The 25,821-nt window shown below is 53.3% G+C and overlaps 1 protein-coding gene across 3 annotated transcripts; it reads right to left on the reverse strand.

Moving 5' to 3' along the window:
* Positions 1 to 978: 978 nt before the first annotated feature.
* Positions 979 to 18,189, reverse strand: PLTP (phospholipid transfer protein). 3 transcript variants are annotated; one of them, XM_053394791.1, is made up of 17 exons: positions 17,912 to 18,189; positions 16,682 to 16,831; positions 14,514 to 14,644; positions 14,158 to 14,257; positions 13,838 to 13,966; positions 12,012 to 12,167; positions 10,603 to 10,666; positions 10,358 to 10,421; positions 8,637 to 8,728; positions 7,760 to 7,936; positions 7,564 to 7,623; positions 5,774 to 5,938; positions 3,572 to 3,639; positions 3,434 to 3,476; positions 3,038 to 3,101; positions 1,607 to 1,683; positions 979 to 1,290 (listed from the first exon to the last, which is right to left on the reverse strand). In XM_053394791.1, exons 1-17 carry the CDS (start codon positions 18,172 to 18,174, stop codon positions 1,183 to 1,185), a joined length of 1,911 nt encoding a protein of 636 aa, XP_053250766.1. In that variant the 5' UTR covers positions 18,175 to 18,189; the 3' UTR covers positions 979 to 1,182. The 3 variants fall into 3 exon arrangements, with proteins under 3 accessions (XP_053250766.1, XP_053250765.1, XP_053250767.1); XM_053394790.1 differs by having other exon boundaries at positions 16,682 to 16,834; XM_053394792.1 differs by lacking the exon at positions 16,682 to 16,831.
* Positions 18,190 to 25,821: the final 7,632 nt, after the last annotated feature.

A 25,821-nucleotide genomic window follows, 5' to 3' on the forward strand; every position in this document is an offset into this window, starting at 1 on the left:
CAGCCCAGAATATTGGGGGGGGTGCCAGGCTGGTATATAAGGTCTGGGCACAGAGGGACTCTGCAGCTCTGAAAAAGGAATCCATCTGCCTAAGCAGACAAGGATTTGGATTCTAAGACCTGTTTGTGTAAGGAAGTTTATGGAAGAAAATCTCTCTTCCCGCTTCCCATCCCAGGAGAAGTCCTTCCCCTTCCATAGAGGCTTTTATTATTGGGGGGGGGGTGTCACGTGACTGAAGAAGGGGCTGGGACACGCTCCTCCTGCAAACACACAAGATTACTTTGCCTTAGATCTACAATTGATAGGCACCTTGAACGCCCCTAGGAAGGTGAAAGTGGCTTTTCAGATTGGAAAGGTGGAAGCCTTTGGAGAAAATGCTGTAAATGATTAGGGTCTGTTACTAAATGTTTTAATCTAAGTGCAGCTGCAAAGAGAGAGGGCTGGATCTGCTGCTGCTCTGAAACTCATTCCAAACTCCTCCTCAGCTGGCCTTGGGGGGGCCACATTCTCTCAGGCCCACTGCCCCCATCTGTAGTATGGAGATAATGATCCTGGCCTACCTTCTAGGGTCGTCGTAACTTGCACCATGATGGTGCGGATGCAGGTGATGATGCGCTGGGCTGCGCAGGTGCCAAGTGGGTAGCAGTTGTTACAGGCCTGTGGGCATGGAGTGGGGCACTGCTTGCCCTTCCACTCTGGACTGATTATTCTCCCCTGCATATCAACCCACATATGGAAATAATAAGGGCTATCCATCTCCGTGGCTTTGCCTTTCCAAAGAGGGGAATTCAGCCCCCCAGGATGTTGCCATGCTGTTTGGGCCCCCCTCGAGGCCTGCCGCCTTCCTGCCAGACACTGCCCCTTGGCACAAGGCCCTCAGCAGTCCTGGGCTGAGCCACAGAGCGGGCAAAGCACCTCCGCAGACTGGCACACTGGGAATGGAGCAGCCCCGTCCCCACAGAAGACAGCAGGCAGGTGTCCAAAGATGAGTGGTTTTGACCTGTTTTATTGGTTCTGGTTCCCAAAGCGGCAGCAGCTGCTGCCGCCGCCTTGTCCTGCCCTGCTGGTGATGCTGCTGCCTGCTTGGTCCTGCCGTGAGCTGGCGGAGGGCAAACCAGGGCAGGCAGGCGCTCTGCCCTTCAGAGGGGGGAAGGCCAGAGGAGGGGCTGCTGGTGAAGCCCCTCAGGCAGCCACGGAGGTCGGCGGTGGGCCCTGCGGGGTCCTGTACTTCTCTACCACCTCTCTCAGGCCTTTGGAGAAATGGAGGTCTGCGCCAATGGTCAGGTAGCCCTGCAAAGGAAGGAGAGAGAGGTGGGCAAAGTTGGGGCAGGATTGGAGCTTCGGCTGCTGCCACTTCCCAGGGGAGGGAAGACGCTGGAGCTCCTGGAAAGGGGAGGCGGAGGCAGTGACAGCAGCAGCACGGCCGCATCCTGCCAGAGAAGTTGGACTCTTGCTCTTTTTGCAAAAGGAGGCTCTAAAATGCATGGCGGAAAAAGGCTGTCGAGGACTGTGAGGCAGCTGACTCGGTCTCTGCCTCTGGGGTTGGAAACAGTGAATGCTTCCGGAAGCCCCAAGAGGGGAGGGCTCAGATCCTGCTCATGCCTACCTTGTGGTAGGTGACCACTTCCTTCATGAAATCCATGCCTTCGGGGAGTGGGATCTGCACCCCCTTCTTGGTTCTCTCTGCAAGAAAAGGAAAAGAAAGAGTTGAGGCAAGAGTTATGGAGGAGAGGGCTCTCAGGGGCCACGAGACGCTGCTGCAGGAATTTATGTATAGGTGGGGGGGGGTTGCCCCTCCAGCAGATATCATGCACGTGCAGCCCACTACCAAAACCAGCACAATCACTTTTCTGACTTGTGTGGTTTGTCCCCACAAAACACTTCATCACAGTTTCTTCCTATCTATTAAAAGGGCCTTTGCTGCACAATACCAAGTGTAATAATTCACTGATCAATGTATCTGTGTACTGGCTCCCTGGGAAAACTTCAGAAATTCCTATAGACATGTGAGCTCAGCTACTCAGCAGCTCCTCTGCCTGAGTGATAATTCCCGGCATCCTGATACCTGAGGGCCAGACAGGTAGCCATTCCAGAAATAACAAACCCAGATGGAGACAAAAGGGTGGGATTCACTTGGCTGGGAAACAGGGAAATGTAAATATCTCTTTTGTTCCACTTGATGGGTGTTTGGTGGAGGGCAAGGAGAACCATGGGGCAGGGTCCAGGATGCTCCCACCAGACCTCCCCTTTCATGATGTAACCATGATGTATGAGTGATGTAGTTTGGGGGGGGTGTAACATGGGGATTAGCAGCTAATAAAAGTTTGGGTTCTCTTTTGTTGGGGGCTTCCATCTTGTTCCACCTGGTGGCAGGCGGGAGCCCTGTCGCGACAGTCTTCAATCAAGACCAAGCCTCCTGGCTGCTCTTTTGCTCTGGTCTTCCTGGCTGGGGTCCTTGTTTTTTGTCCAAGGGAGCCCTCGGATATCTCTGTTAACACCGCAATGGCTCTACTCTGTCTCCACAGTTGGGGGCAGCAATGCTTCTGAAATACCAGTTGCTGGAAACAGCAGGAGAGAAGAGGGCTCTTGGGCTCAGATCCTGCCACAGATCCACAGGCATCTGATTGGCCGCTGTGAAAAAAGGGTGCTGGACTAGATCCCACCCCCCATGCCCTGATCCAGCAGCCAGGCTCTTCTCACATTCAGCTTGATCTGAACCCAGGCTGAAATCTGGGGCCAAGGAACAGTTGCTGCCTTTGTGCTGAAGGAGTGGCCTTTGAGATGTCTCTGGGCTCCCAGAGGCCCCCGTGGCCAAAAGTGACGGGGGGAATTGCCACCCAGCTGCAATTGGTGGGGGGCACAGAGTGACCACCCTGATGCTCAGCATTGTGTCCCATCCCCCCCGCTGCCCCAGTTCAACAGAGAAGAGAGGAAAGCTCGTTCTTGGCTGCGGTGGCTGAGTCCGAAGTCGGTCCCGGGCCTCTGCACAAGGACGCTTCTCCTTTTCCCAGGCGCAGAGGCATGCGACGCCTCTTACCATTGATGATGGGCATGATGGTCAGCTGCAGCAGAGTCTTCAGGGGCCCTTGCAGAGGGATCAGCTGGGGAGGGAGGGAGAGAGAGAGCCATAGAAGAATCGTAGGGTCAGAAGGGACCCCCAAAGGCCCTCTAGCCCAACCCCTACAACGCAGAAATCGCCACTAAAGAGTTCCTGACAGGTGGTCACCCGGCCTCTGCTTAAACAGTGAAGGAGAGACAGCAGCCTCAGTTTCCCCTCTGGCAGGAGCAGGGAGCTCTTTCCAGGTCCTTTTGGGGGGAGACACGGGAAACGGAGCCCAGCACTCCTGGGCACACGGCAAGGCATGGGGGGTGACCCCATTCTGTGCTGCAGCTCTGCCTTGCCTCTCCCCCAGGCCCAGCCCCCAGCACTTACGGCCAGGGATTCCAGCGCCGACTGGTTGGAGTAGATCCGGAACCTGAACAAGGTAAAGAGAGAGGAAGAAGTGAGTGACAGCCGTCCGTCCTGGGCCATGGCTGCTCCTTCTCCCCATCCTGCGACATCTTCCAGTACCTTCTCAGGTCCATCAGCACCTGCAAAGCTTTCTTGCGCAGAAGCACCTTTGCGCTCAGCCGAGCTTCCTGGAAAGGAGATGGGGGCAGCTCAGTTTCTCATTTTTTCTTTTTAAAAAGTTTTTTAATTGGTTATTTTCATATAACAAATTATTTCAACAATTGTATTTCCCCCCCTCACATGCCCCCCTCCCCCCACGACTTCCCACAGTTCCTCTTTCTGATTTATTTGCATATATTGTTCTCTGCAGGGACGCGGGTGGCGCTGTGGGTTAAAGCCTCAGCGCCTAGGGCTTGCCGATCGAAAGGTCGGCGGTTCGAATCCCCGCGGCGGGGTGCGCTCCCGTTGTTCGGTCCCAGCGCCTGCCAACCTAGCAGTTCGAAAGCACCCCCGGGTGCAAGTAGATAAATAGGGACCGCTTACTAGCGGGAAGGTAAACGGCGTTTCCGTGTGCGGCTCTGGCTCGCCAGAGCAGCGATGTCACGCTGGCCACGTGACCCGGAAGTGTCTTCGGACAGCGCTGGCCCCCGGCCTCTTGAGTGAGATGGGCGCACAACCCTAAAGTCTGTCAAGACTGGCCCGTACGGGCAGGGGTACCTTTACCTTTTACCTATTGTTCTCTGCATGTTACAAAAGTGTAAGAATCTCTAAATTTCCCATCTATTATGTTAACAAATAAATTGTGCATGTTTATTCAAAACCTGCCAAGGAGTCCAAAAGGGGCAGGTCAGTTTCAAAGGAGCCCGACATCCTGCCTGGGAAGGGGGCGACTGCTACCCTTTGGCTTTCCGACAGAGACAGAAGCAGCACTTGGAGGCCAAGAACTGTCACAGCCTCATATAAGAGCTCTTTGACCATGAACTGGGACCCTCAGGGCCCTAATCCTATGACAGCAGACCCCCACCCCAACAGCACTGCTCCCAGTCCGCCATCCCAGCCTTTGGGGTTCCAGAGTTATGCTCTTCTACAGGCAAGGAGCTTGCTGTGGAAACAGCTGCAGGTGACTCAGGTGAACCACGCCACAAGGAGATGGAGGAGCAGGAGGAGGAATCGCAGAATTGCCGAGTTGGAAAAGACCCCAGGGGCCACGTAGTCTAACCCACAGGGATGCAAGAATTGCCGATGCAGGAGGACAAGGGGTCGCGGGGGAGTCAGCAGCTCCTTTGAGCTGGGGGGAAACACCCGAGTGAGCAGGAGAAGAAGTTCTGGCCTCGTTCAGAGATGCCCTGAGGGTCCCTTGTGCCCTTGGCAAAGAGCTGTATCAGCACACAACCACCCCTGGAAAAATCAATTTACTGCAATAGCTGCATTAGAAATTACAGCTCTATTTATTTCCCACTTGGACTACTGCAATGCACTCTATGTGGGGCTACCTTTGAAGGTGACCTGGAAACTATAACTAATACAGAATGCGGCAGCCAGACAGGTGACTGGGAGCAGCCGAGACCACATAACACCGGTCTTGAAAGACCTACATTGGCTCCCAGGACGTTTCCGAGCACAATTCAAAGTGTTGGTGCTGACCTTTAAAGCCCTAAACGGCCTCGGCCCTGTATACCTGAAGGAGCGTCTCCACCTCCATCGTTCTGCCCGGACACTGAGATCCAGTGCCGAGGGCCTTCTGGCGGTTCCCTCACTGCGAGAAGTGAGGTCACAGGGAACCAGGCAGAGGGCCTTCTTGGTGGTGGCACCCGTCCTGTGGAACACCCTCCCACCAGATGTGAAGGAAATGAGCAGCTATCTTATCTTTAAAAGACATCTGAAGGCAGCCCTGTTTAGGGAAGTTTTAAATATTTAATGCTGTATTGTTTTTAATACTCGATTGGGAGCCGCCCAGAGTGGCTAGGGAAACTCAGCCAGATGGGTTGGGTATAAATAAATTATTATTATTATTATTATCATCATCATCATCATCATCATCAAAGGGTCCGCAGAGAGGAAGGGCATAATAATTATAATTATAATCTATTTATTTATACCCCACCCATCTGACTGGGCTTCCCCAGAAGAATTGCACCCCCTTGTGCTGTGAGAAGGAGAGGAAACTTCTCTTGGGTTTTATCTTGCTGCGACAGTGGCAGCCCGTTGCCACAAACATCTCTGCCCTACACCCCCCAGTCTGGTTTTTGTGCCCCCCCCCCGGAGCTGTGTCCCTGGCGGGGGCCGGTTTCCCCACCCTCTGGCCTCGCCTGCACCACTCACCATGGTCATGCTGGAAAGCTGGACCAGGGGCTGATCCACGGGGGCCAAGAAGATGTTGAGGGTGGCTGTGACGGAAATGGACATCCCCGAGGCCTTGATGGCGCAGCTGGGCGGTGAGGAGACCCGCAGCCTCAGCATCAGAGGAGCATCCACCACGGAGGGGTTCTGGAGGAGAGAAGGAGGGACTCCGATGAGGAGAGCCTGCAGGGTCAGGCCAAATCTAGTGCAGCATCTTCCTCACCAGAGCTGGACTGTTGCCTATGGGAAACCTGCAAGCAGGATTCGAACCAAGAGCCCTCTGCCCCTCCTGGGATTCAGGAGCCATCTAGGTCTGTGGCCATCACTGCTTCCAGTGGGAGGAAGTTCCACAGTTTAGCTGTGCACTGCATGAAGAAGGGCTTTCATTTCAGCCAAGGAGGACCAGGGAATGGGCTTGGAGGTGCCATGTGCTTTTCCAGCTGGGGACCCTCATCTCTCTGGACTTCAGCCCTGGGGGCACAGTCCTTCTTGTGCATGAGCCACCCAGCTCTATCCAGCCCTGGCCTGGAGCCCAGGCACCCTTCTTGCGACAATGAGGCTGAGGGAGAACCCTTTGACTCCAGCTAGTTCCTGGAGAAATCTCTATGTGGGACAAGAAGCTACAGTTAGAACTGGATATGGAACAACTGATTGGTTCAAAATTGGGAAAGGAGTACGGCAAGGCTGTATATTGTCTCCCTGCTTATTTAACTTATATGCAGAATTCATCATGTGAAAGGCTGGGCTGGATGAATCCCAAGCCGGAATTAAGATTGCCGGAAGAAATATCAACAACCTCAGATATGCAGATGACACAACCTTGATGGCAGAAAGTGAGGAGGAATTAAAGAACCTTTTAATGAGGGTGAAAGAGGAGTGCGCAAAATATGGTCTGAAGCTCAACATCAAAAAAACGAAGATCATGGCGACTGGTCCCATCACCTCCTGGCAAATAGAAGGGGAAGAAATGGAGGCAGTGAGAGATTTTACTTTCTTGGGCTCCATGATCTCTGCAGATGGTGACAGCAAATTAAAAGACACCTGCTCCTTGGGAGAAAGGCGATGGCAAACCTAGACAGCATCTTAAAAAGCAGAGACATCACCTTGCCAACAAAGGTCCGTATAGTTAAAGCTATGGTTTTCCCAGTAGTGATGTATGGAAATGAGAGCTGGACCATAAAGAAGGCTGATCGCCGAAGAATTGATGCTTTTGAATTATGGTGCTGGAGGAGACTCTTGAGAGTCCCATGGACTGCAAGAAGATCAGACCTCTCCATTCTGAAGGAAATCAGCCCTGAGTGCTCACTGGAAGGACAGATCCTGAAGTTGAGGCTCCAAGACTTTGGCTACCTCATGAAGAAGAAGACTCCCTGGAAAAGACCCTGATGTTGGGAAAGATGGAGGGCACAAGGAGAAGGGGACGACAGAGGACGTGATGGTGGGACAGTGTTCTTGAAGCTACCAGCATGAGTTTGACCAAACTGTGGGAGGCAGTGGAAGACAGGAGTGCCTGGCATGCTCTGGTCCAGGGGGTCACGAGGAGGCGGACACGACTAAACAACAACAAGAAGTTCCTGGGGCGGAGCTGAGGGAGACTATCAGATCACACACAGAGAGAGAGAGGTGGAAACCTCTGCTGTGCCCCTCTGCCCACACCTCAGCTTCTCTCCCAGAGCTCTGCTGCCCCTCTGGTGGGCGAGAAGCATGGAGTCTGGATGAAGGAAGGAAGGAGCTGGCCCAGGGGAAGCTCCTTCCCTGCTGCCGCAACTCACCATCATGACGATGCTCCCGAAAAACGTGGCTCTCAGCAGAACCTCCAAATCCTTTGGCACCTGGAACGAGAGTGAAGCACCCCGGCGGGTCAGAGCAATGGCTGTGGGCTCCCTGGCCTCTGCCCACTTGGCATGGCTTTTGACCATCTCTCCCCCTCCCCCCGCACCAGCCCCGTGGCTTCTCTGCCCAACAAACCTTTTCATCGGCAATCTCCATGCTCAGAACGCCAGCCTGGAAGTAGGAGAAGAGGGCAGAATCGAAGAAGTACTCGGAGACGGCCAGGTAGACCATGCGCTCCGTCTCCAGCACGACAGGCTCCACGGCCAGATTGGGGAGGGTCTTGTTCTCGTCCCCCAAGTAGAAGAATTTGCCCTGTGGGGGGGGGGAGTGACGACCCTGGTCAGACCCAACTGCCAGGAGCCACCTGCTCGCAGCTCGCCCATGACAACAGGGTGGGTTTTGACTCCCCAGATATTCAACCCCTTGCCCGCATCTTGCTGCTCCTTCTGACGCAAACTGGAGACCTCCCCGTACCAAACCTCTAGGATTTAAATATTGGCAAAGGCTTCTTCCGGGAGTGCAGCCAGAGCGCACGTCAGTCCCCAGTTCCTTGGGCTCTGCCTACCATTAATAATAATAATAATAATAATAATAATATATTTATGCCATCTGGCTGAGTTTATCCAGCCAATCTAGTGTTAAAAACAATACAGCATTAAATATTAAAAACTTCCCTAAACAGGGCTGCCTTCAGATGTCTTTTAAAGATAAGATAGCTGCTTATTTCCTTCACATCTGGTGGAAGGGTGTTCCACAGGGCGGGTGCCACCACCAAGAAGGCCCTCTGCCTGGTTCCCTGTAACCTCACTTCTTGCTGGGAGGGAACTGCCAGAAGGCCCTCAGCACTGGAACAATGGGGGTGGAGAACAAAGGCTCCTCCTGTCCCCCTTGGGCAGAGGTTGGGCACAACCTGTTCAGCTGCTCCACCCCACGTTTTCAGTCCTCTTCCCTGCCCAGGACCCCCACCCAAGTCCCGGTGTTCCCCAGCCCTGGGCTCTGCTGCAGGAGGCACCTCGAAATCCAGGTCCATGGTGTCAGACGTGACGACGGGATTCTTCAGCAGGGAGTAGTCTATCCCAATGTGGTCGTCCACCGGGTTCCGCACTGCAGGGCAGGGGAAGAGAGAGTGAGAGAGCGCAGCTGATGGCCACAGCGTCCCTTGCCTGCCTGCCTGAGCCACATGGCCATGTTCCACCTCCACGGTCAGAGTGAAGATGCCTCTGAACCCCAGTTGCTGGGAATTGTGTTCGAATCCTGCTTGCAGGTTTCCCACAGGCCTCTGGTCGGCCCCTGTAAGAACAGGCTGCTGGACTCGAAAATGGTCCAATTAACATTTGTAAAAAAAACCTGAAGCCTTTCTGTTAGGGATTGTAGGAAAAGACCTGCCAAGGAAACTGAAAAACATTTTCATGTACGCGACATTGGCGTCAAGAGTCTTAATAGCACAGGGATGGAAGAATGAAGAAATCCCGACTAAAGAACTGTGGCAAGAGAAACTGATGGACTATGTGGAATTCGCGAAACTGACATATACCGTATTTTTCGCTCTATAGGACGCACTTTTCCCTCTCCAAAAATGAAGGGGAAATGTGTGTGCGTCCTATGGAGTGAATGCAGGCTTCAGGCAGCTATCCGCAAGCCTTCAGAGCGCTCCGAAGGCTTGCGGATAGCAGCCTCCAGCCTGAACCCCGCTGCGCTCCCCGGGCTTCAAGCAGCTATCCACAAGCCTTCTGAGCCCGGCGGGAGTTCCCACCGGGCTCCGAAGGCTTGCAGATAGCAGCCTGTTCTGGTGGCTGGTGTCGGGGCAAGCTCGGGCTTCCCTTGTCCCAGCCCTGTGGCTATAAACAAAGGCGCGCGCAGCTTCTCCCGGCTGGAGAGGTTGCGTGTGGCTAAAGAGGAAGCCAAGACTGTCTTGGCTTCTTTGCTCTTTGGGGCTGGGGGGGGGGGAATTTTTTTTTTCTTTATTTCCCCCCCTAAAAACTAGGTGCACCCTATGGAGCGAAAAATACGGTAAGCTACATGATAAGGACAACAGTGATTTTAAGGAAGAATGGGAACCCTTTACAAAGTACAGTGGTGCCCCGCAAGACGAATGCCTCGCAAGACGAAAAACCCGCTAGACGAAAGGGTTTTCCGTTTTTGAGTTGCTTCGCAAGACGATTTTCCCTATGGGCTTGCTTCGCAAGACGGAAACATCTTGCGAGTCTTGCAATTTTTTTCGCTCCCCCCCCCCCTTTTTCTAAGCCGCTAATAGCCTTTTAGCTGCTAAGCCGCTAAGCCTTTAATAGCCGCTAAACCGCTAATAGTGCTAATCCGCTAATAGGGTTGCTTCGCAAGACGAAAAAACCGCTAGACGAAGAGACTCGCGGAACGGATTATTTTCGTCTTGCGAGGCACCACTGTACATAAAGAAACGACAAAATGAACTGGACTCCTTGGCAGGTTTTGAATAAACACTCACAAACTTTTCATTGATAATAGCCAATCAGATAAATTAAGGATCTATATAATTTTGTAACATGCAGAGAATAACATTAAGGGGAATTAAGGATGATATGTTTTTTGATAAAATGTTTTGTTGAAATTCCTAATAAAAATATGATATAGAAAAAAGAAGAGGCTGCTGGACTTGATGGGCCATTGGCCTTCTCCTACGTCCCCCCACTATTGACCCTCGAGCTCAGGCAGGCAGCAGGGGCCGAGTGTGGGTGGCCTTGCCCTGCCCTTCCTCACCTGGCACCGTGTCCAGCAGAGAGTTGATCAGCACGAGCCCCGCGTGGTTCAGCACCGGGCAGATCTGAAAGCGAGAAAGGGAATGGGGGAGTCTGCGGGGAGCAGGAAGCAACAGCCCCCAATGCAACACGGAAGGAAGGGAGGGTCTCTCCCACTCTCCTCTTTGGGACCTCTTCCTGCCCCCTGTCGGCGAGAGGGGCTGCCCAGGTCCCCTGCCCCACCTACCGCTGCTTGGTGGTTCTTACCTGCTGGTTGAGAAGGTAGCGCACCCCCGTGGTGAGGAAAGTGCCGAGGAATTCATACACCTTTCTGGAGAGAACGCAAAAGCGTGAGAGTGGAGCCCAGAGGGGATAAAAATCAATGGTTTTCTTTAAAAAAATAAATTCTATTTAAATCGGAAATATTTCTAATAAAATGCTTTTGGAGGAAAAATCTTTCTAAAGATAGTTTTCTATTTAAGTTACATTCTAGTCCAAAGGCTATTCATCAGGAAATAAGGATTTCTTTTAAGTTTTTCATCTGTGCTAAAACTCAAAGTTGTTTGTTTGTTTTTAATTGTTTAACCACATCAGTTAACAAACATGGATACGTATGCTATAACGTTTTTGTGTTAAATAGTTTAAATTGTTATTAAGGAAATGATTGTTTTTCTCCTTCCGATAAAGTACAGCAGAAAAGTTGTCCAAATATAAACAATAATTTCATAATTACCTGTCTTTGTATTTCTAAGAGTATAACCAAATCAGAATTTTTTGATATAACTGTAAAAACTACTCTGAAAATGTATTATTCCAAAAATGAAACCTTCATCTGGTTGTATATATTAAGAGTATACAAACAAGAATGAGTCTTTCTGTAAAATAATAATAATAATAATAATAATAATAATAATAATAATAATAATAATATTGAGTCCTACTGACTAGTGATTTAAATCGATTTGATTTAAATCAAATCCACCTTGGTGGAGCCCCTTGATCCTTTCTAAGGGGAAGTCCCAGAATGCCCCTCCCTGTCGCAACATCTCCTAACACAAGGCTTTGTGGACCTTCAAGAATGCTGAATGTCGGAAGACTCGGGACACATGAGAGAAAGTCCTTCAGCACATAGTTAAACTGTGGAACTCCCTCCCACAGTAGGTGGCCACCACCCTAGAAGCCTTAAAAGAAGATTGTAAAGAGCTATCAAAGGCTGCTAGCCAGGACGGCTGTGCTCTGCCTTCCCCTGGAAACCAGAGGAAGGGGGAGAGTTGCTCTTGTGGTCAGATCCTGCTTACTGGTTTCCCATTGAGGCATCTGCTTGGTCACTGTGAGAACAGGATGCTAAATTAGACGGGCCATTGGCCTGATCCAGCCAGCTCTTCTTATCTATTCTGCCCAGGGGGAATGAGCCACCCTAACTCCTTGCTGGACCTGCCAGCCACTGCCCCCAAAGCATCCTCAGCCACCATGGGCTCCTCTATTGCTGCCATGGGCTCCCTCCCTCCCCTTCCAGCCATGCCACCATGATGCCAACTTAGCTGCCAGCACCCTTTGGCAGTCCAGTCCCTGAAGCAGCTCGCCACGTCTCTCAGCCCTGCTCAGAGGCACCCCTGGGGACCCCCCCAAAGCAGCAACCAGGGAGGAGTGAGGGGCCAAGCAGGAGTCAGGCGTACCTGAGCGTGCCGCTGAATCCGGCATGCATGCGGGCGATGGAGGCATTGCAGCTGAAGTTGGAGATCTTGAGGCGGCCGCTGTTGTCCTTGGAGAGCTCCAGCTGAGTGTGGATGTGGACCCCCTCGGCCGAAGTGTTGATGGAGCCGATGTCATAGCTGGGGCGGAAAGGGTTAAAAGTAGGCATGGGGTGGGAAGGCTGACTCTCCAGGCGTCCCACAGGAGGCCAACCCCCAAGTCGTAGTATTTTGCTGGAAGCCGCCCAGAGTGGCTGGGGCATAAAGAATTAAATGATGATGATGATGATGATTAGGCCAGCAGCCACACAATTCAGCCACAAAGGGAGCCCACGACAGGGCACTTGGAAGTCCAGGCCCAGCCTTCAATGCCAGGATCAGGCCAGGGTCTCTGCAGAGAGCGCTGAGGACCAGGCTGGGAGGGCACAATTGGCCCATTAGACCAGGCACCCCCAACCTGCGGCCCTTCTGATGTTTTGGCCTCCAACTCCCATGATCCCTAGCTAAGAGGACCAGTGGTCAGGGATGATGGGAACTGTAGTCCAAAACATCTGGAGGGCTGAAGGTTGAGGATGCCTGCATTAGACAGAGGTTTCTGTGGGAGATTGCAGTCAAATATAATAACGCATAAATACTAGTTAGTGCATGAAGCGGTTAACACTACAGAGTCCTTTTCCTAGACTCAGCTAGGTCACGCCTCCTCTTCTCTGAAGAGGGAGGAAGTTAAGCCTTCTCTTCCTGTTCCCTCTCTCTCTGTGCCATATAACTGATCAAGGAAGACGTGCCTAAGCAGACTCCAAGCTTAGAGCCCGTGCGATTGAAGCAATCTTTCTGCATATTCTACCCAACAGTATTCTGCCTGTGCTCTCTTTGCCGCTGCTTGGATAAATGCATTAATCCAACTTTTGGAACATTTTGTAAGTAAAGCATTTTAAACTTACTTAACAGTGTGTGGTCTGTTCATTGCAAAGGGGTAGAAAGAGGGGAGTGCTTTGCAAACAGACTAAACGAGATATGCAAGCCGCTTATATTCCTCTCGCTTCACTGAGCTGCTTGACTTTGTGAGTTTAAACTGGGGGCTCTCCCTTGCTGGAAGGTGAGCTTAGCCCCACACTTTGATTCCAGGCACCCACTCAATTCTTTTGTTATTTACCCCACACACGTGGGTCACAGGGATTCATATTTGCCTCATTCCCATGCATGATACATGCTATCCAGGCAGACTCATCAAACTGTAGAGCTGCAAGGCCAGCTAGTCCAACGCTTTGCAATGCATGAATCCCAGTTAACAAGAGGTCTTGCCACTTCAGGGCTCACAGCTCCCTTGCAAGGACCCTCTGCCTGTGGTGGGAAGGAGCTGGCTCCCCGCGGGCTTAATAATAATAATAATTTATTTATACCCCACCCATCTGGCTGGGTTTCCCCAGCCACTCTGGGCGGCTTCCAATAAAATATTAAAATACAATAGTCTATTAAACATTAAAAGCTTCCCTAAACAGGGCTGCCTTTGGATGTCTTCTAAAAGTGGGGTAGTTGTTCTCTTTGACATCTGAAGGGAGGGCATTCCACAGGGCGGGCGCCACTACCGAGAAGGCCCTCTGCCTGGTTCCCTGTAGCTTTGCTTCTCGCAGTGAGGGAACCTCCAGAAGGCCCTCGGAGCTGGACCTCAGTGTCCGGGCAGAACGATGGGGGGGGGAGAGACGCTCCTTCAGGTATACTGGATCGAGGCTTAGTTACCCCCCTCCCCAGCTCCCTGTTTGGGCTGGTGCCAGAGGCTGGGCTGGGGCGAGAGTGGAGTGCGAGTGACTCACAAGAACCAGTAGAGCAGCTGGCGGCGGAAGCGCAGGCTGATGGACCCGTTGTTGATGTTGAAGGCCAGGTGTTGCTTGGGCTCAAAGCGCAGGTCGGAGGCGGACAGGTGGAGATGGGTCACTCTCACCCTGCGGGGAGAGGGAGAGACGCAGCCTGGTACTGAATTGCAGAGTTACAGCCTGCAACTAAACTATGGAACTCCTTGACACAGGAGGCGACCACCAACCCAGGGTGGGCGATTGGTCCCTGGCCAAGCACAGCATCTTCTAAGCTAGGAAGCAAAGCCCCTGTGGGGCAGCCCCCCCCCCAATAAACTCACTTGCTGATGTTGTAGTGGAACTGGCCCTCCTTGCCGTGGAAATCAGCGATGGTGATGTTCTCCAACTCCTGTTCCACAAAGCGGAGCCCCTCCTGCTTCACTGCAAAAGCCCCCAGAGGGGTGTCACCGCCAGCTGCTCCCCTCGCAAACCCAGGAGGGGGGTCAAGCAGCCCCCCACATCCCTTGGGGCCAGGAGGTGCCGGCCAAGAGACTCGCCAAGACCCCTTTGGCAGGCAGAATGGGGCAGGACCCCAAGGCCAGAGGGGTCCTTGGCAGGAGCAGTGCTGAGGACCAGGCAGGTACCCCAAAGAGAACCGCTTTGCAGGATCCCCTCCCCTTGCCCCCTGCCTCCTTACCCAGGTCCAAGCCCTTGGCTGTCATCCTGATCTTGAAGCCTGGAGTGGCAGCGGCAGCCGCTGTGCCCAAGAAGGGCAGCAGGAGGAGGAAGAGGAGAAGAGAGTGGCACAGGACCATGGTGGCACTTGCCCTGCAAGAGGTGGCAGAGGAGAGCAAGTCGTTGGCCCCAGAACATAGTTCATGCAGGAGCACATCGTTAAACTGTGGAACTCCCTCCCACAGGACTGGACAAAACCGATTTTCTTACGACACGATTCAAGAAAGCTCTATGTGCTTTAACCGTTTCATACCACAAATACGTTGTAGATTCTGGGGCTACATTTCATCTTTGATGCATGCCAACCAAAACCACTGTTGTGACCTTCAAGGTCTAAAACATCAGTATCCATTCCCTTGTGCTCAAATCCCACTTGTGGGTTTCGCACTGGGTACTGTGAGGACAGGGGGCTGGACTAGATGGGCCCTCTTTGGCCTGATCCAGCTGCAGGTCTGTGGGCAGCAGCTCCCTCTCCTTCCCCGCCCCCCTCCCTGGCAAGGGATGTGTGCCAGGGGCTGCGCGGGACACAGAAGTGGCACCAGTCCCTCCCACATTGCTGAGGGCCAGTGATTTGATGGGCACTTGACCATCTTGAGCGCTATTCACTGCGCACAGTCCTCTGAGGAAACCCTCCTCCACATTACAGGCAGAGCAACAGAAACCTCAGCTCCTCGGCGCTGGGGGGGGGGATTTGAATGCAACTGGCTCTGTGCCAGGCTAAGACGAGAACTTCCTGGGCCCAATTCAAGGTGCTCAGCTGGAAGTGAAAGTCCCTGAATGACCCCCTGGGGCCCCAATTCCCGAGAGAACGCCGCCTCCCGCCCCCACCTGCCCAGGCGCTGTGATCCCCATCTGGGACTCTTCTGGGGGTCTCCATACTAAACTGCGGGTGGGGCCTGTGGGACAGAGCCTTTTTGGCGGGGGCTCTGTGCCTGTCAAATGACCTCCCCACTGAAGTGCTTCTCCTCCCACCCTTATCTTCTTTTAGGTGCCTGATTTTAAAAAGAACTTTTTTCTCATGTTCTTAAAGGCTGGTGTGTTGATGATGTTCTTTATGGGGCATGGTAATTGGAATATTTCTATGTCTTTATGTGATCTATGGGCTACTTTAAAAATGAGACTGCACTTTAAATTGCATTTTAACCTGTATTTTAAATTGGGTCTCCCCCCCCCCATTATGTTTTTACTGTAATTTTTACTGGTGTTAGCTGCCCTGAGCCCGGCTCTGGCCGGGGAGGGCGGGGTATAAATAAAATTTATTATTATTATTGCACATTACACTTTTACAGGATTTATTTTTTGAAATTGTTTACCGTATTTTTCCATGTACAACACGACCCCTCTTTTGGGGGACTCAAATTTATGAAAATGGATGACCCCTACGTATAAGACGGCCCCTGTTTTTAAACATTATTTTAGAGTAAAAAATCCTAGTCTTATACACAGAAAAGGACAGTATTTATTGAATTTATCTCCTTCCTTGAAGAGGTCAGATGGCCGTCCGTCCTGGAGGCTTCAGCTGAGGGGGTGGGACTGGATGACCCTTGGGTTCCCTTCCAACTCTACCATTCTAGGGGTTTTGTCTCCTACTCTTCCTCTAGGAGGAGCCTTGTTTTTGCAACAATTTTTCGTGAAGTGCTGGAGGGACACCAGTCACTCCACAAGTGAAGAAAGACCCAAAGCTCCTTTTGCCCAGAGCGCCCGTCCGATGGGCCACGCTGAGAGGGCTGGAGAAGACGGGCCTTTGGGTCAGAGCTGGTGGGCAGTTTCTTCAGAGCATGGCTTACGTTGTTTCAGATGGTCACACTCCTGCACTGCAGAGGGTTGGACTACATGACCTTTGGGGTCCCCTCCAACTTCACAGTTCTAAAATTCTAAGCTTTTTAAAGACTGACAGGAGGCCAGACCCAGTTCCTGGGGGGAGGATCAGAGGGGTCCTTGCTGGGAAGAAAGAAGGATTCTCTTTTGACCTCAGCCGGAGCTTCTAGGCGGGAGCCCACCAAACGCCCCTTTCTCTTCTAAGGAAAAGGGAGGCTCCTCCTCCAGCAGCTGCTCCCCCTGAGCGCTCAGCAGAGCCTCCATGTTCAGAGGCAGTTATCCCCCAAGTTCCAGAGGACGGGCAATGCGCACCAGGGACGCAAAGGTCTGGCCAACGGGGCTGCGGAGATCTGGCCGCTGGCCCAGAGGGCTCTGCGAGGGAGGGGGCAGTCCAGCCTGCGGACTCTCCTCTTTCTTATGCTTGTCCTTTGTGTGTGTGGCGGGGGGGGGGGATCTGGCGAGCTGCTGGAAGATCAGGAGTTTGAGGTCAGGCTGGGGCCAGAGTTTTCCAGCGGCTCCCTTCGGGCTCGCTTCTCCTCCACTTGGGCGCAGCACCGGGCGCAGCCCCGCCGGCCGCTCGCTGCGCACTGCGCGGGAGCGGGACTGGGGGTTTGGGGGTGAAACAGCCCCCCAAGAAAGAGGCGCTCCACCGGGCAGTCCCGGGGATGAGGGGCAGCTCTCTCCAGCAGCCCCCTGAGCTTCCCCCACCCCACCTGGGGCTGCCTGGTCCCTGAGCCGGAGCAACCCCTTCTCCAAGCCAGACCCGGACACGGGGGCGCAGGCGAGCCTGGCCCTTGCCCCCTACCCAGCCCCGCGCAACTGCCCCCGTCCCCGAGACCCCGGGGCGCTGCGGGTGGGGTGCCAGGCTCCCGCACCCCTCGACGCCCCCCCTCTCCATGCCCCCTGCTGGGAAGGGGCCTCGGGAAACGCGCCGCCGCCTCCTCCTCCTTCCCCCCATCGCGGGCAGGTCTGGGCCGGTCGTGCCCGCTGCAGACGCCCGGAGGCTCCTCGCCAGACGCGCATCACGAGCCCCGGCTCCGCGCTTCTCCTTTTCAGCAGCTTGGCGGGCGACGCCGCGCTTTGTCTCTTCCTCGCGGGGAAGGGAAGGCTCTCCCTCGCACACGCGAGTTGCCCGCGACCGTGTGAAGGCGGCGGCGGCGGGGACCCAACGCTCCTTTCTCCCCCGCCCCCTCCCGCTGCAGAGATCTCGTGACTTGCGGACGAAGCCCGCTAACTCCCCTCCGTCCCCCCGAAGCCCTGGCCAAGCCAGCAGCCTCCCGGCGCATCACCGCGCGCGCGCGACGGAGAGAGGGGAGATGGGGGTGGTCGCTTCCCAGCCGATGCTTCCACCCCCCGCCACCGGAGCGTGCTTGCAGGGCCAGCTGGAGTTGGGGGGTCCTCGCCTGCCCCCCACCCAAGGAGGGGTTCCCCGGGAGGCTGGTGAAGGAGGGTCCTGCAAGTGGGGGAAGCGGCCCCCCTCTCCAGCCCTTCTCTGCAACCGGGAGAGAGGCACCTCCGCCCCGCGCGGCGCCGCGCACTTGCCGGCTGCGCTGGTCCCTCGGCGGCGTCTGCTCCGGCCTCTCCTCGCCCCGCGTCCCGGCTTGCCCGCCTGCGCGCCCGCCCGGCGCCTTTATACTCCCTCCTGGCGCTTCCTCGCCCGCCCCAGCGGAGGAGGGGACAGCCCGGGCGGGAGAGGCGAGGCCACTCGGGGCCGGGCAGGCAGGCAGGCGGGCGAGGGAACGGGGCGCAGTTGCTCCGGGGTTGGCGCCCCGGGGTGCGCAGAACAGGAGCATCGCTGCGCGCATCCCTCGCCGCGCCCCGAGGAGCTGGCCTGGAGGCTCTCCGGACCGCGCCTGGCTTGCCCCACCGGCGCCTGCTTCGCCCCGGAATGAGCGCTGGGAGGCCAGCGTTGTCAGCTCTGGCCGGCAGCAGCTCTCAGTCCCAGAAGGGCCTCCTTTCCACCGCCTGGCCCTCCTGCCTGCTGGAGCTGGAGCAACGACCTTCTTGCCCCTTCCATTCCCTTCCCCAAGCGCCTTGGGGGTTTCTCTGACTGGGTCATCTTCACAACAAGCCTGTAGGCTGGGCCCGCCTGAGCCAACGTCGCCCACGGAGCAGGGAACCGGCCCGTGCTCTGCCCCCCCCCCGAGGCTGCATCAGGAGAGCCCTTGTTTGCACAAAAGAAAGAAACCAGATTTGCTGTGTGAAAAATGAGTTGCTTCTTGCATTCCTATCCTAACTTTTTCTTCCAGGCAGTCTGCATGATTCTTCTTCCCCTCCTCATTCAGTCCTCAAAACAGCCCTGTGAGGTAGGCTAGGCTGAGAGGCAGTGGTTGGCCAGTGAGCTTCATGGCCGAGGGCGGATTTGAACCCAGGTCTCTTCCAGGACCTAATCCGGGTCTCGCTTTTGATGCCCGGAGAAGCAGAGCCCAAAGAGGCAACAATTTAGAGCACAGGAAGTCACGTGGCAGAGAATCAGGCCCCCGCCCACAGAGGAATTGAGGCAGGGGTCTTTCTCTTGCTCTCCCAATCTGGAGGTGCTTGAGATTTAATCTGGAGCCTCTTGCAGGGTCAACCATTGAGCTTCTCCAGTTCAGCTTCCACCATTTGGACACCAATTCCTGCCTTCATTTTCACCTCCCTCCCTCCCGTTCAATTGCACCTTCTGAATCGGGTTGTAAGGCTGGCCTGGCTGTCTTTCCCTTTGTGGGCTGGAGTGGCCTAACTGCTCGGACATTGGGACATCAGTGTGACTCAGCCATCCTGACGAGGTCCATAGCCTTCTCTGGATTCAGAGAAAACAGCAGACTCCTCTCCTGGCCCCATCTTCCCAGGGCGCTCAGCTCCCCAGGTGACCTGGCCAACCCACAGAGGAAGGCCTTGAAGGGTCCCTGGAGCCCTGGGGAGTTCCAGACACGAGGTGTGGGAGGGTGTTACTTAGGAGTAGCCAGACTACAGCATGGGAAGGGCATGAGAGAGGACACTGAAGGGCCGGGGTCCTTGTGGGTTGAGTCCCTGTGCTTCCTGCCCACCCCCCCTTTTCCTGCTTCCAAGCTGGATCCCACAGGTTTTGCTCCTGGGGGAGGAGGGGGACCTCAGCAGTGCCCCCCCAACCCTGCCGCTAGCTGGGCTTGGCCCTCCTGCGCTTTGATGAATGCCACATTGAAAGGGGGGAGCCCTGTGTGTTTCCACAGCAGGTTGCTTCCCTCCTGCCATTGAAACCACTTATCAAAGCAGCTTCCTCATGGAGCCTGCCTTCCTTCCTGTCGCCTCCCAGGCTTCTGATGCGACTGCAAGCACGTCTCCCGGCATGGAAGAAGCCGCAAAATGCCGGCTCTCTGCCTACCAGCAGCAAGTCAGCACAGAAGGCTGGATCAGACCAATGGCCCATCTACTTCTAGAAACCAGCTTGGCGTCGTGGTCAGGCTAGGGCTCAGGTCAGCAGAGACTAGAGTTCAAATTCCCACTTGGCCACGAAGCTCACTGGGGGCCTGTCATTGCCCCTCAGCCTAGCCTACCTCACAAGGTTGTTGTGGGGATTAAATGTGGAGAGGAGGAACCACATACACCGTATTAATTTCCATGGAGATAAAGGTGCAAACAACCAAGGAGTTGCCATTGACAGAGAAATTCATGGAGGTCAAGGCTGTCTCTTTTCCTAGGTGCAAAACTGGTATGTTTCGCTTTTAAAAATAAGTTTCTCTTCCGTGCTACCACTGCCCATGCTATGTTTGGGCTGGTGTCGGTCTCGTGAAGTTAGCCGAAGCCAAGGGAGCAGGAGAGTTTGAACAGAGACTTTGCTGGTTCCATTATGGCAGTGGCGTGTGGTCAGTGGACTGGGGGACTAGGCCAGCCCCCTAAATGTTCCCGGTAAATTAGAGTACAGTGGTACCTCAGGTTACATACGCTTCAGGTTACATACACTTCAGGTTACAGACTCTGCTAACCCAGAAATAGTGCTTCAGGTTAAGAACTTTGCTCCAGGATGAGAACAGAAATCGTGCTCCGGTGGCACAGCAGGAGCAGAAGGCCCCATTAGCTAAAGTGGTGCTTCAGGTTAAGAGCAGTTTCAGGTTAAGTACGGACCTCTGGAATGAATTAAGTACTTAACCTGAGGTACCACTGTCTTAAAGTATTAAAGCCTGGCGCCTCCTTCCCATTGCCTGGGAAGCTTCTGGCTGGCTTAGGGAGGGAGGCGTGATGCTCACGCGTGCACCGTCACAGGCACAACATCGCCGCCCCCATTGCCCTCGCAAGCTGGCGCCTCTGGCCCTAACTGATCCCCTACGAAAAAATTCACTGCATACCACTGCATGATAGTCCACCTGAAAGGGAGGGAGGGAGATGTCATGGGGGCAAACCAGGCTGGGAAACATGAAGGGCATCTTTCTGGCTCCAACACCATCTCCGAATCACACCCAGCGGGAAACGAATGAGAGCAAGAAAGCAGGCCGGCTCCCCAGGCACTGGAAAGAGCATCTCTCATTGTTCTGCTTCTTCCTCATTTTGCTGCTAACCTTAAGAGACAACCCCATCATCCCACCCAGACTGGAGGTTGGGGCGAAAGGCGTCACTGTGCGGCTCTGCATTCCAGAGATACCACTTCGGAGTTTTCTGTGCTGAAATCCGGTGCCTCTGAAATGCTCCCGGGTTCAGCCTCCGATGCCCGCCTTTCTGCTTGGCACCCAAATGCCAGCGCAGGTCCCTGCAGGAGCGACACACCTTTCCTATGATTCACTGCGGGGGAGGCAATGGGGTGGGAAATCAGGGCTTATCTTATCCCTCTTTTCTTTCTTTTTTTGCAGCCAGGGACAAAATAAGAAAGAATAGAGCCTCCTTTGAGGGCTCTTGTAGGTCACCATTATTCCCATTTTACACCTGGGGAACCGAGGCCAAGTGGGTAATTAAAATGCCTATCTGCCAGATCCAATCATGGAGTTGGAAGGGAACCCCAAGAGACATCTGTGTCCAGGGCAGCTGTCCCCCAGCTCCATCTGGTACGCAGGCTGAGACCCTCTGTCTTGCCAGAGTGGTGCATGCTCTGGTTATCTCCCGCTTGGACAACTGCAATGCACTCTACGTGGGGCTACCTTTGAAGGTGACCCGGAAACTACATCTAATCCAGAATGCGGCAGCTAGACTGGTGACTGGGAGTGGCTGCTGGGACCATATAACACCGGTTCTGAGAGATCTGCATTGGCTCCCAGTACGTTTCTGGGCACAATTCAGATTGTTGGTGCTGACCTTGAAAGCCCTAAATGGCCTCGGTCCAGTATCCCTGAAGGAGCGTCTCCACCCCCATTGTTCAGCTGGAACACTGAGGTCCAGCGCCGAGGGCCTTCTGGCAGTTCCCTTCCTGCGAGAAGCCAGGTTACAGGGAACCAGGCAGAGGGCCTTCTTGGCAGTAGCACCTGCCCTGTGGAACTCCCTCCCACCAGATGTCAAAGAGATAAACAACAACCTGACATTTAGAAAACATCTGAAGGCAGCCCTGTTCAGGGAAGTTTTTAATGTGTGACATTTTTATGTACCGTATTTTTATTCTTTGTTGGAAGCCACCCAGAGTGGCTGGGGAAACCCAGCTAGATGGGCAGGGTACAAATAATAATAAATATTAATAATATTAATAATTATTATCTAGCCCACTCCCTGCAATGCAGGAATGACAGTCCCTAGTCCCAGTTTCATCCTGCCCTCATGGCACTATGGCTCTGCCTTTGTCTCCTGCCCCATCCCTCAGGGACCCTCCCAATGAGTCTGTGGGGGGGGGGGGAGAACGTGAAGAAGGGTCAATGCTGGGAATCCCTTTCTTAGTGTTTTGGGGACTGTGGCTCCGTGGCAGCAGGAAAGCAGACTGGCCTGGCCGGGCAATTGCCCCTTCTTCCTCTCTGTGCCTCTGAACGGCAACGGCTCCATGTGCAACTAATCAGCTAATCTCTGCTAGTACTTTAAGCAACCCTGGAATTTGTTCTTGCAAGGGCTGTTATGCAACGCTTCAGCCGCAGAGTGTGTGGGGTTTGCAGGCAGGTGGTCCCCGGTTCAGTCCCCAATGGCATCTCCAGTGGGGGCTGGAAGGGGCTCCTTTGCCTGAAACCTGGGAGAGGAGCAGGCAATGCTGAAATGGCTGGACCACTGCTCCAACGCAGCGCGAGGCAGCTTTCTGGGCCTCCTCTGCTCTTGAACGGTGTCTTGTTCTGAAGGGAGAGAAATGGGTTTGGTGGTTTATAAGGTTCCCCTCTCTGCCACTTTACTTCTCCAGTGTGGAGAGCCAGTGTGGTGTAGTGGTTAAGAGCAGTGGACTCATAATCTGGTGAACCGGGTTCGCTTCCCCGCTCCTCCACCTGCAGCTGCTGGGTGACCTTGGGCCAGTCACACTTCTCTGAAGTCTCTCAGCCCCACTCACCTCACAGAGTGTTTGTTGTGGGGGAGGAAGGGAGAGGAGAATGTGAGCCACTTTGAGACTCCTTAAAGGGAGTGAAAGGCAGGATATCAAATCCAAACTCTTCTTCTCCAGCTCCTTTCACTAAGTTTTGAAGAGAAATGGGAGGCAGGGATGCCTGCTAACTTGGATGACTTTAAAAGAGGGTTGGACAAAACAATGGAGTAGGAGAGGATGGCCATGCTCCTTTCTCCACAGTCAGAGGCAGCGATGTTTCTGGATCCCACTGCTTGTGCGCTTCTGCTGGCCCCTGTGAGATTCAGACGTCACCTTCTGTGCCAACTTTTAAATGCTTGCTGAAAACTCCTATTAAGGACAATATGAATTAAAATGTAAATTACAATCAAGGTAACTAATTGTATCTGTAAATGAATATAGACAAACAACAAGACGTGTATATACAGGAAGATTTATTTGTATACAGACACTGTACGGATAAAGTTGAAAGAAGAACAACAATATACAAAATCGATAAAGACAATGTGAAAAACTATGCCAGACGACATAAGAAAGCCCAAAGAAGGAAGGAGGGAAGTCAACTCTTAGGAGTAAATGTAAATGCAAAGTAATGTGTATATGTATAATCATAAAATTAATAAAGATTAGCTTCAAAAAAGAAAAGAAAACTCCTATTTCTCCAGGTCCATGTAGCTGACTAAGAGCACCTCTCCCACAATTGGTTTATTGATGCTTTTAACCGCTTTGCTTCTTAAAATTGTTTTTAATACTTATTGTATGGTTTTAACATTTATAACGTTGTAAACCACTTTGATACGTTTTGTGATTGAGCGGTATATACTTTTATAAAAGAATAATAGGTAATAGACTGGCCTCATCCCGCAAGCTCTTCTGAAACAACTAACTAAGCATTAGCAAAAAAAAAAGGCTAATGCTATTCTAGGCTGCATCAAGAAGCCTAGAGGCCAGGTCATTGCTTGCGGCTGCTGCAGCGGCAGAAACAGCTGTGCTGCCCTTCTTGGAGGCTGAATCTGCCGCCTCCTTGGCAGTCCCCCCCCCCTGCATTGCCGCACTGCTGGACTCCTCCTACCTCTAGGGAAGACCCACAGGATTGAATTGATTCCACACACCTTGTTCCCAAAACAGATCATCTTCCCTGGTGGGCGTGGGAATGTGCCATTTTGTGGTTAACCTCAAGTGCCAAAATGTCTGGGGGAGGCCCTGCCTTGGATGGGGCTTGTGAGATCAGAGTAAATATCGGGGGGGGGGGGGGGACACACGCCTCCAAAACATTTGACGACAGCCCTATCACAGGTGAGAAGCTTTTTGAAATGGTAGCCAGATGATTCTCCAGCAATTATATGGGTCAGCCAACGTGTTAAGAATAATGCAGACAAACGAGATGTCGGGGCTGACAAATGTTTGCTTCCTTTTAGTACAAAGCTGAAATGGCACGTTAAAAAATGTCAAAGTGAAAAGTGGCCTCTCCCAGCAGTTTTGGGCTCCGATCAGCCTCAGCCAGCAGAGCTTGCAGGTGCTGCTCAGGTGTTCTTTGCTTTGAGCAAGGCCTGTGTGCTTGCTTCTCTGCATCCGAACTGTCTGCTCAACTCATTCAAGGATTCCCAAACTTTATCTGGCCTCACCCCCTTGGTTAAACTCATCCCTAGTGCCCCCTACCCTATTAAAAACATTATTCAGAAGAGGGGTTTGCACGACCCACCAGGGAAGACAATAACATTCAAAACAGTAACAAGTAATTGCACGTTAATTCAAAATCCAGTGAAAGGGATTTAATTAATTCAAGAAAATTGATGAGCTTGAATTTTTCCAAGTCTGATAAGCCTCCCTGCCACTTAGTGTCCCCCGCCCCCCCCCCGGCACAACTGCGCCCCTTGGAAATCACTGCTGCTAATTCATTACAAGCAAAAATACACCATCACCACCAACAGTTTATTGCAGACAGTAAAAACCCCCAGCACTGTGTTTTCACCGAAGCAAAACTCCTCCTTGTCCCCTCCAACTTTCCAGTGGCCTTTCCGCCTCGGGGCTTTTGCTCAGCCAGTGGCAGATTTAGCCCAGGAGGTCTATGGTTTGGACAAGGCTGAGCGTGCCAGAGGCCCCCGCCCTGGAAAGTACTGGCCAAGCCTGGAGTGTTTTCTTGAGGGCTGCCCTTCTGCAAGACGGCCTGCAGCTGGAAGAGATGCAGGAGGCAAAGGAGAGCCCAAAGCAAACCGGCTGCGGGTGCAGGGACCACAGCAGGGCGGAGAGATGAAAGGCTTTGCAAACCAAAATAGCTGTGGACGAAATGACTCACTCTGGGAGGGCCAGTGGGGGAACAGCCCATTCTCACCAGCCTTGCTCTGACCACAAGAGCCAGATTTGATGCAGGTGGGTCCCCGTGGGCTTCAATTTCTTCATTTGGATGTAGCAACAGGGAGGGAGGAACCACTGTGGGTGAGGCTGAGCCAAGAGCAAAAGAGCGGGGAATTAATAGAAGCCATTTCCCCCATCAAAATCCCCACCAGCTTATTTCCACCCCATGGAGGTGGTGGAAGAGATACTGGGCTCCCATTATTATTATTATTATTGATGCTTGGGTTGCGAACGTGATCCGTGCGGGATGCACGTTCACAACCTGCAGCGGCGCTTCTGCACACATGCAGGTTGCGATTTGGCACTTCTGCGCAAAGCATGATTTAGCGCTTCTGCGCATGCGTGACCTCCGAAACGCGGAAGTAACCCGTTCCGGGTTTGGGAGTGTCCGTAACCTGAAAAAACTCAACCTGAAGTGTCTGTAACCCGAGGTATGACGGTATTATTACTATAACAGTTTGGGGATGTAGCTTTTAGGCAGAGGGCTAAGCAGATTCTCTGCCTCATGGCTGCCCCAAGCAAATTTCAAAACCCACAAGGAATAACAGCAACAACAACAATAGGGAGAGATTTCTAAGTCACATCCAATGTTGCAGCTCTTTTGGAAACAGCTTTAGCAGATTGCAGAGCAGCGCACACAAGGGGATGCAGCCCCCAAGCTGGATGCTTTCAAAATGCCCCCTTA

The sequence above is a fragment of the Podarcis raffonei genome, chromosome 6 (genome assembly GCF_027172205.1).
Source record: "Podarcis raffonei isolate rPodRaf1 chromosome 6, rPodRaf1.pri, whole genome shotgun sequence".
Classification (NCBI taxonomy): Eukaryota; Metazoa; Chordata; class Lepidosauria; order Squamata; family Lacertidae; genus Podarcis; species Podarcis raffonei.

Excerpts from the sequence above, each read along its gene's own strand:
- PLTP (XM_053394790.1), bottom strand. The coding sequence starts at position 18,174 with ATGCGCGCAGCGATGCTCCTGTTCTGCGCACCCCGGGGCGCCAACCCC. Across the intron at positions 3,640-5,773 it reads AGCTTTCCAGCATGACCATG|GAAGCTCGGCTGAGCGCAAA; the intron begins GTGAGTGGTGCA and ends TCTCCTTTCCAG. Across the intron at positions 1,291-1,606 it reads AAGTGGTCACCTACCACAAG|GGCTACCTGACCATTGGCGC; the intron begins GTAGGCATGAGC and ends CTTCCTTTGCAG.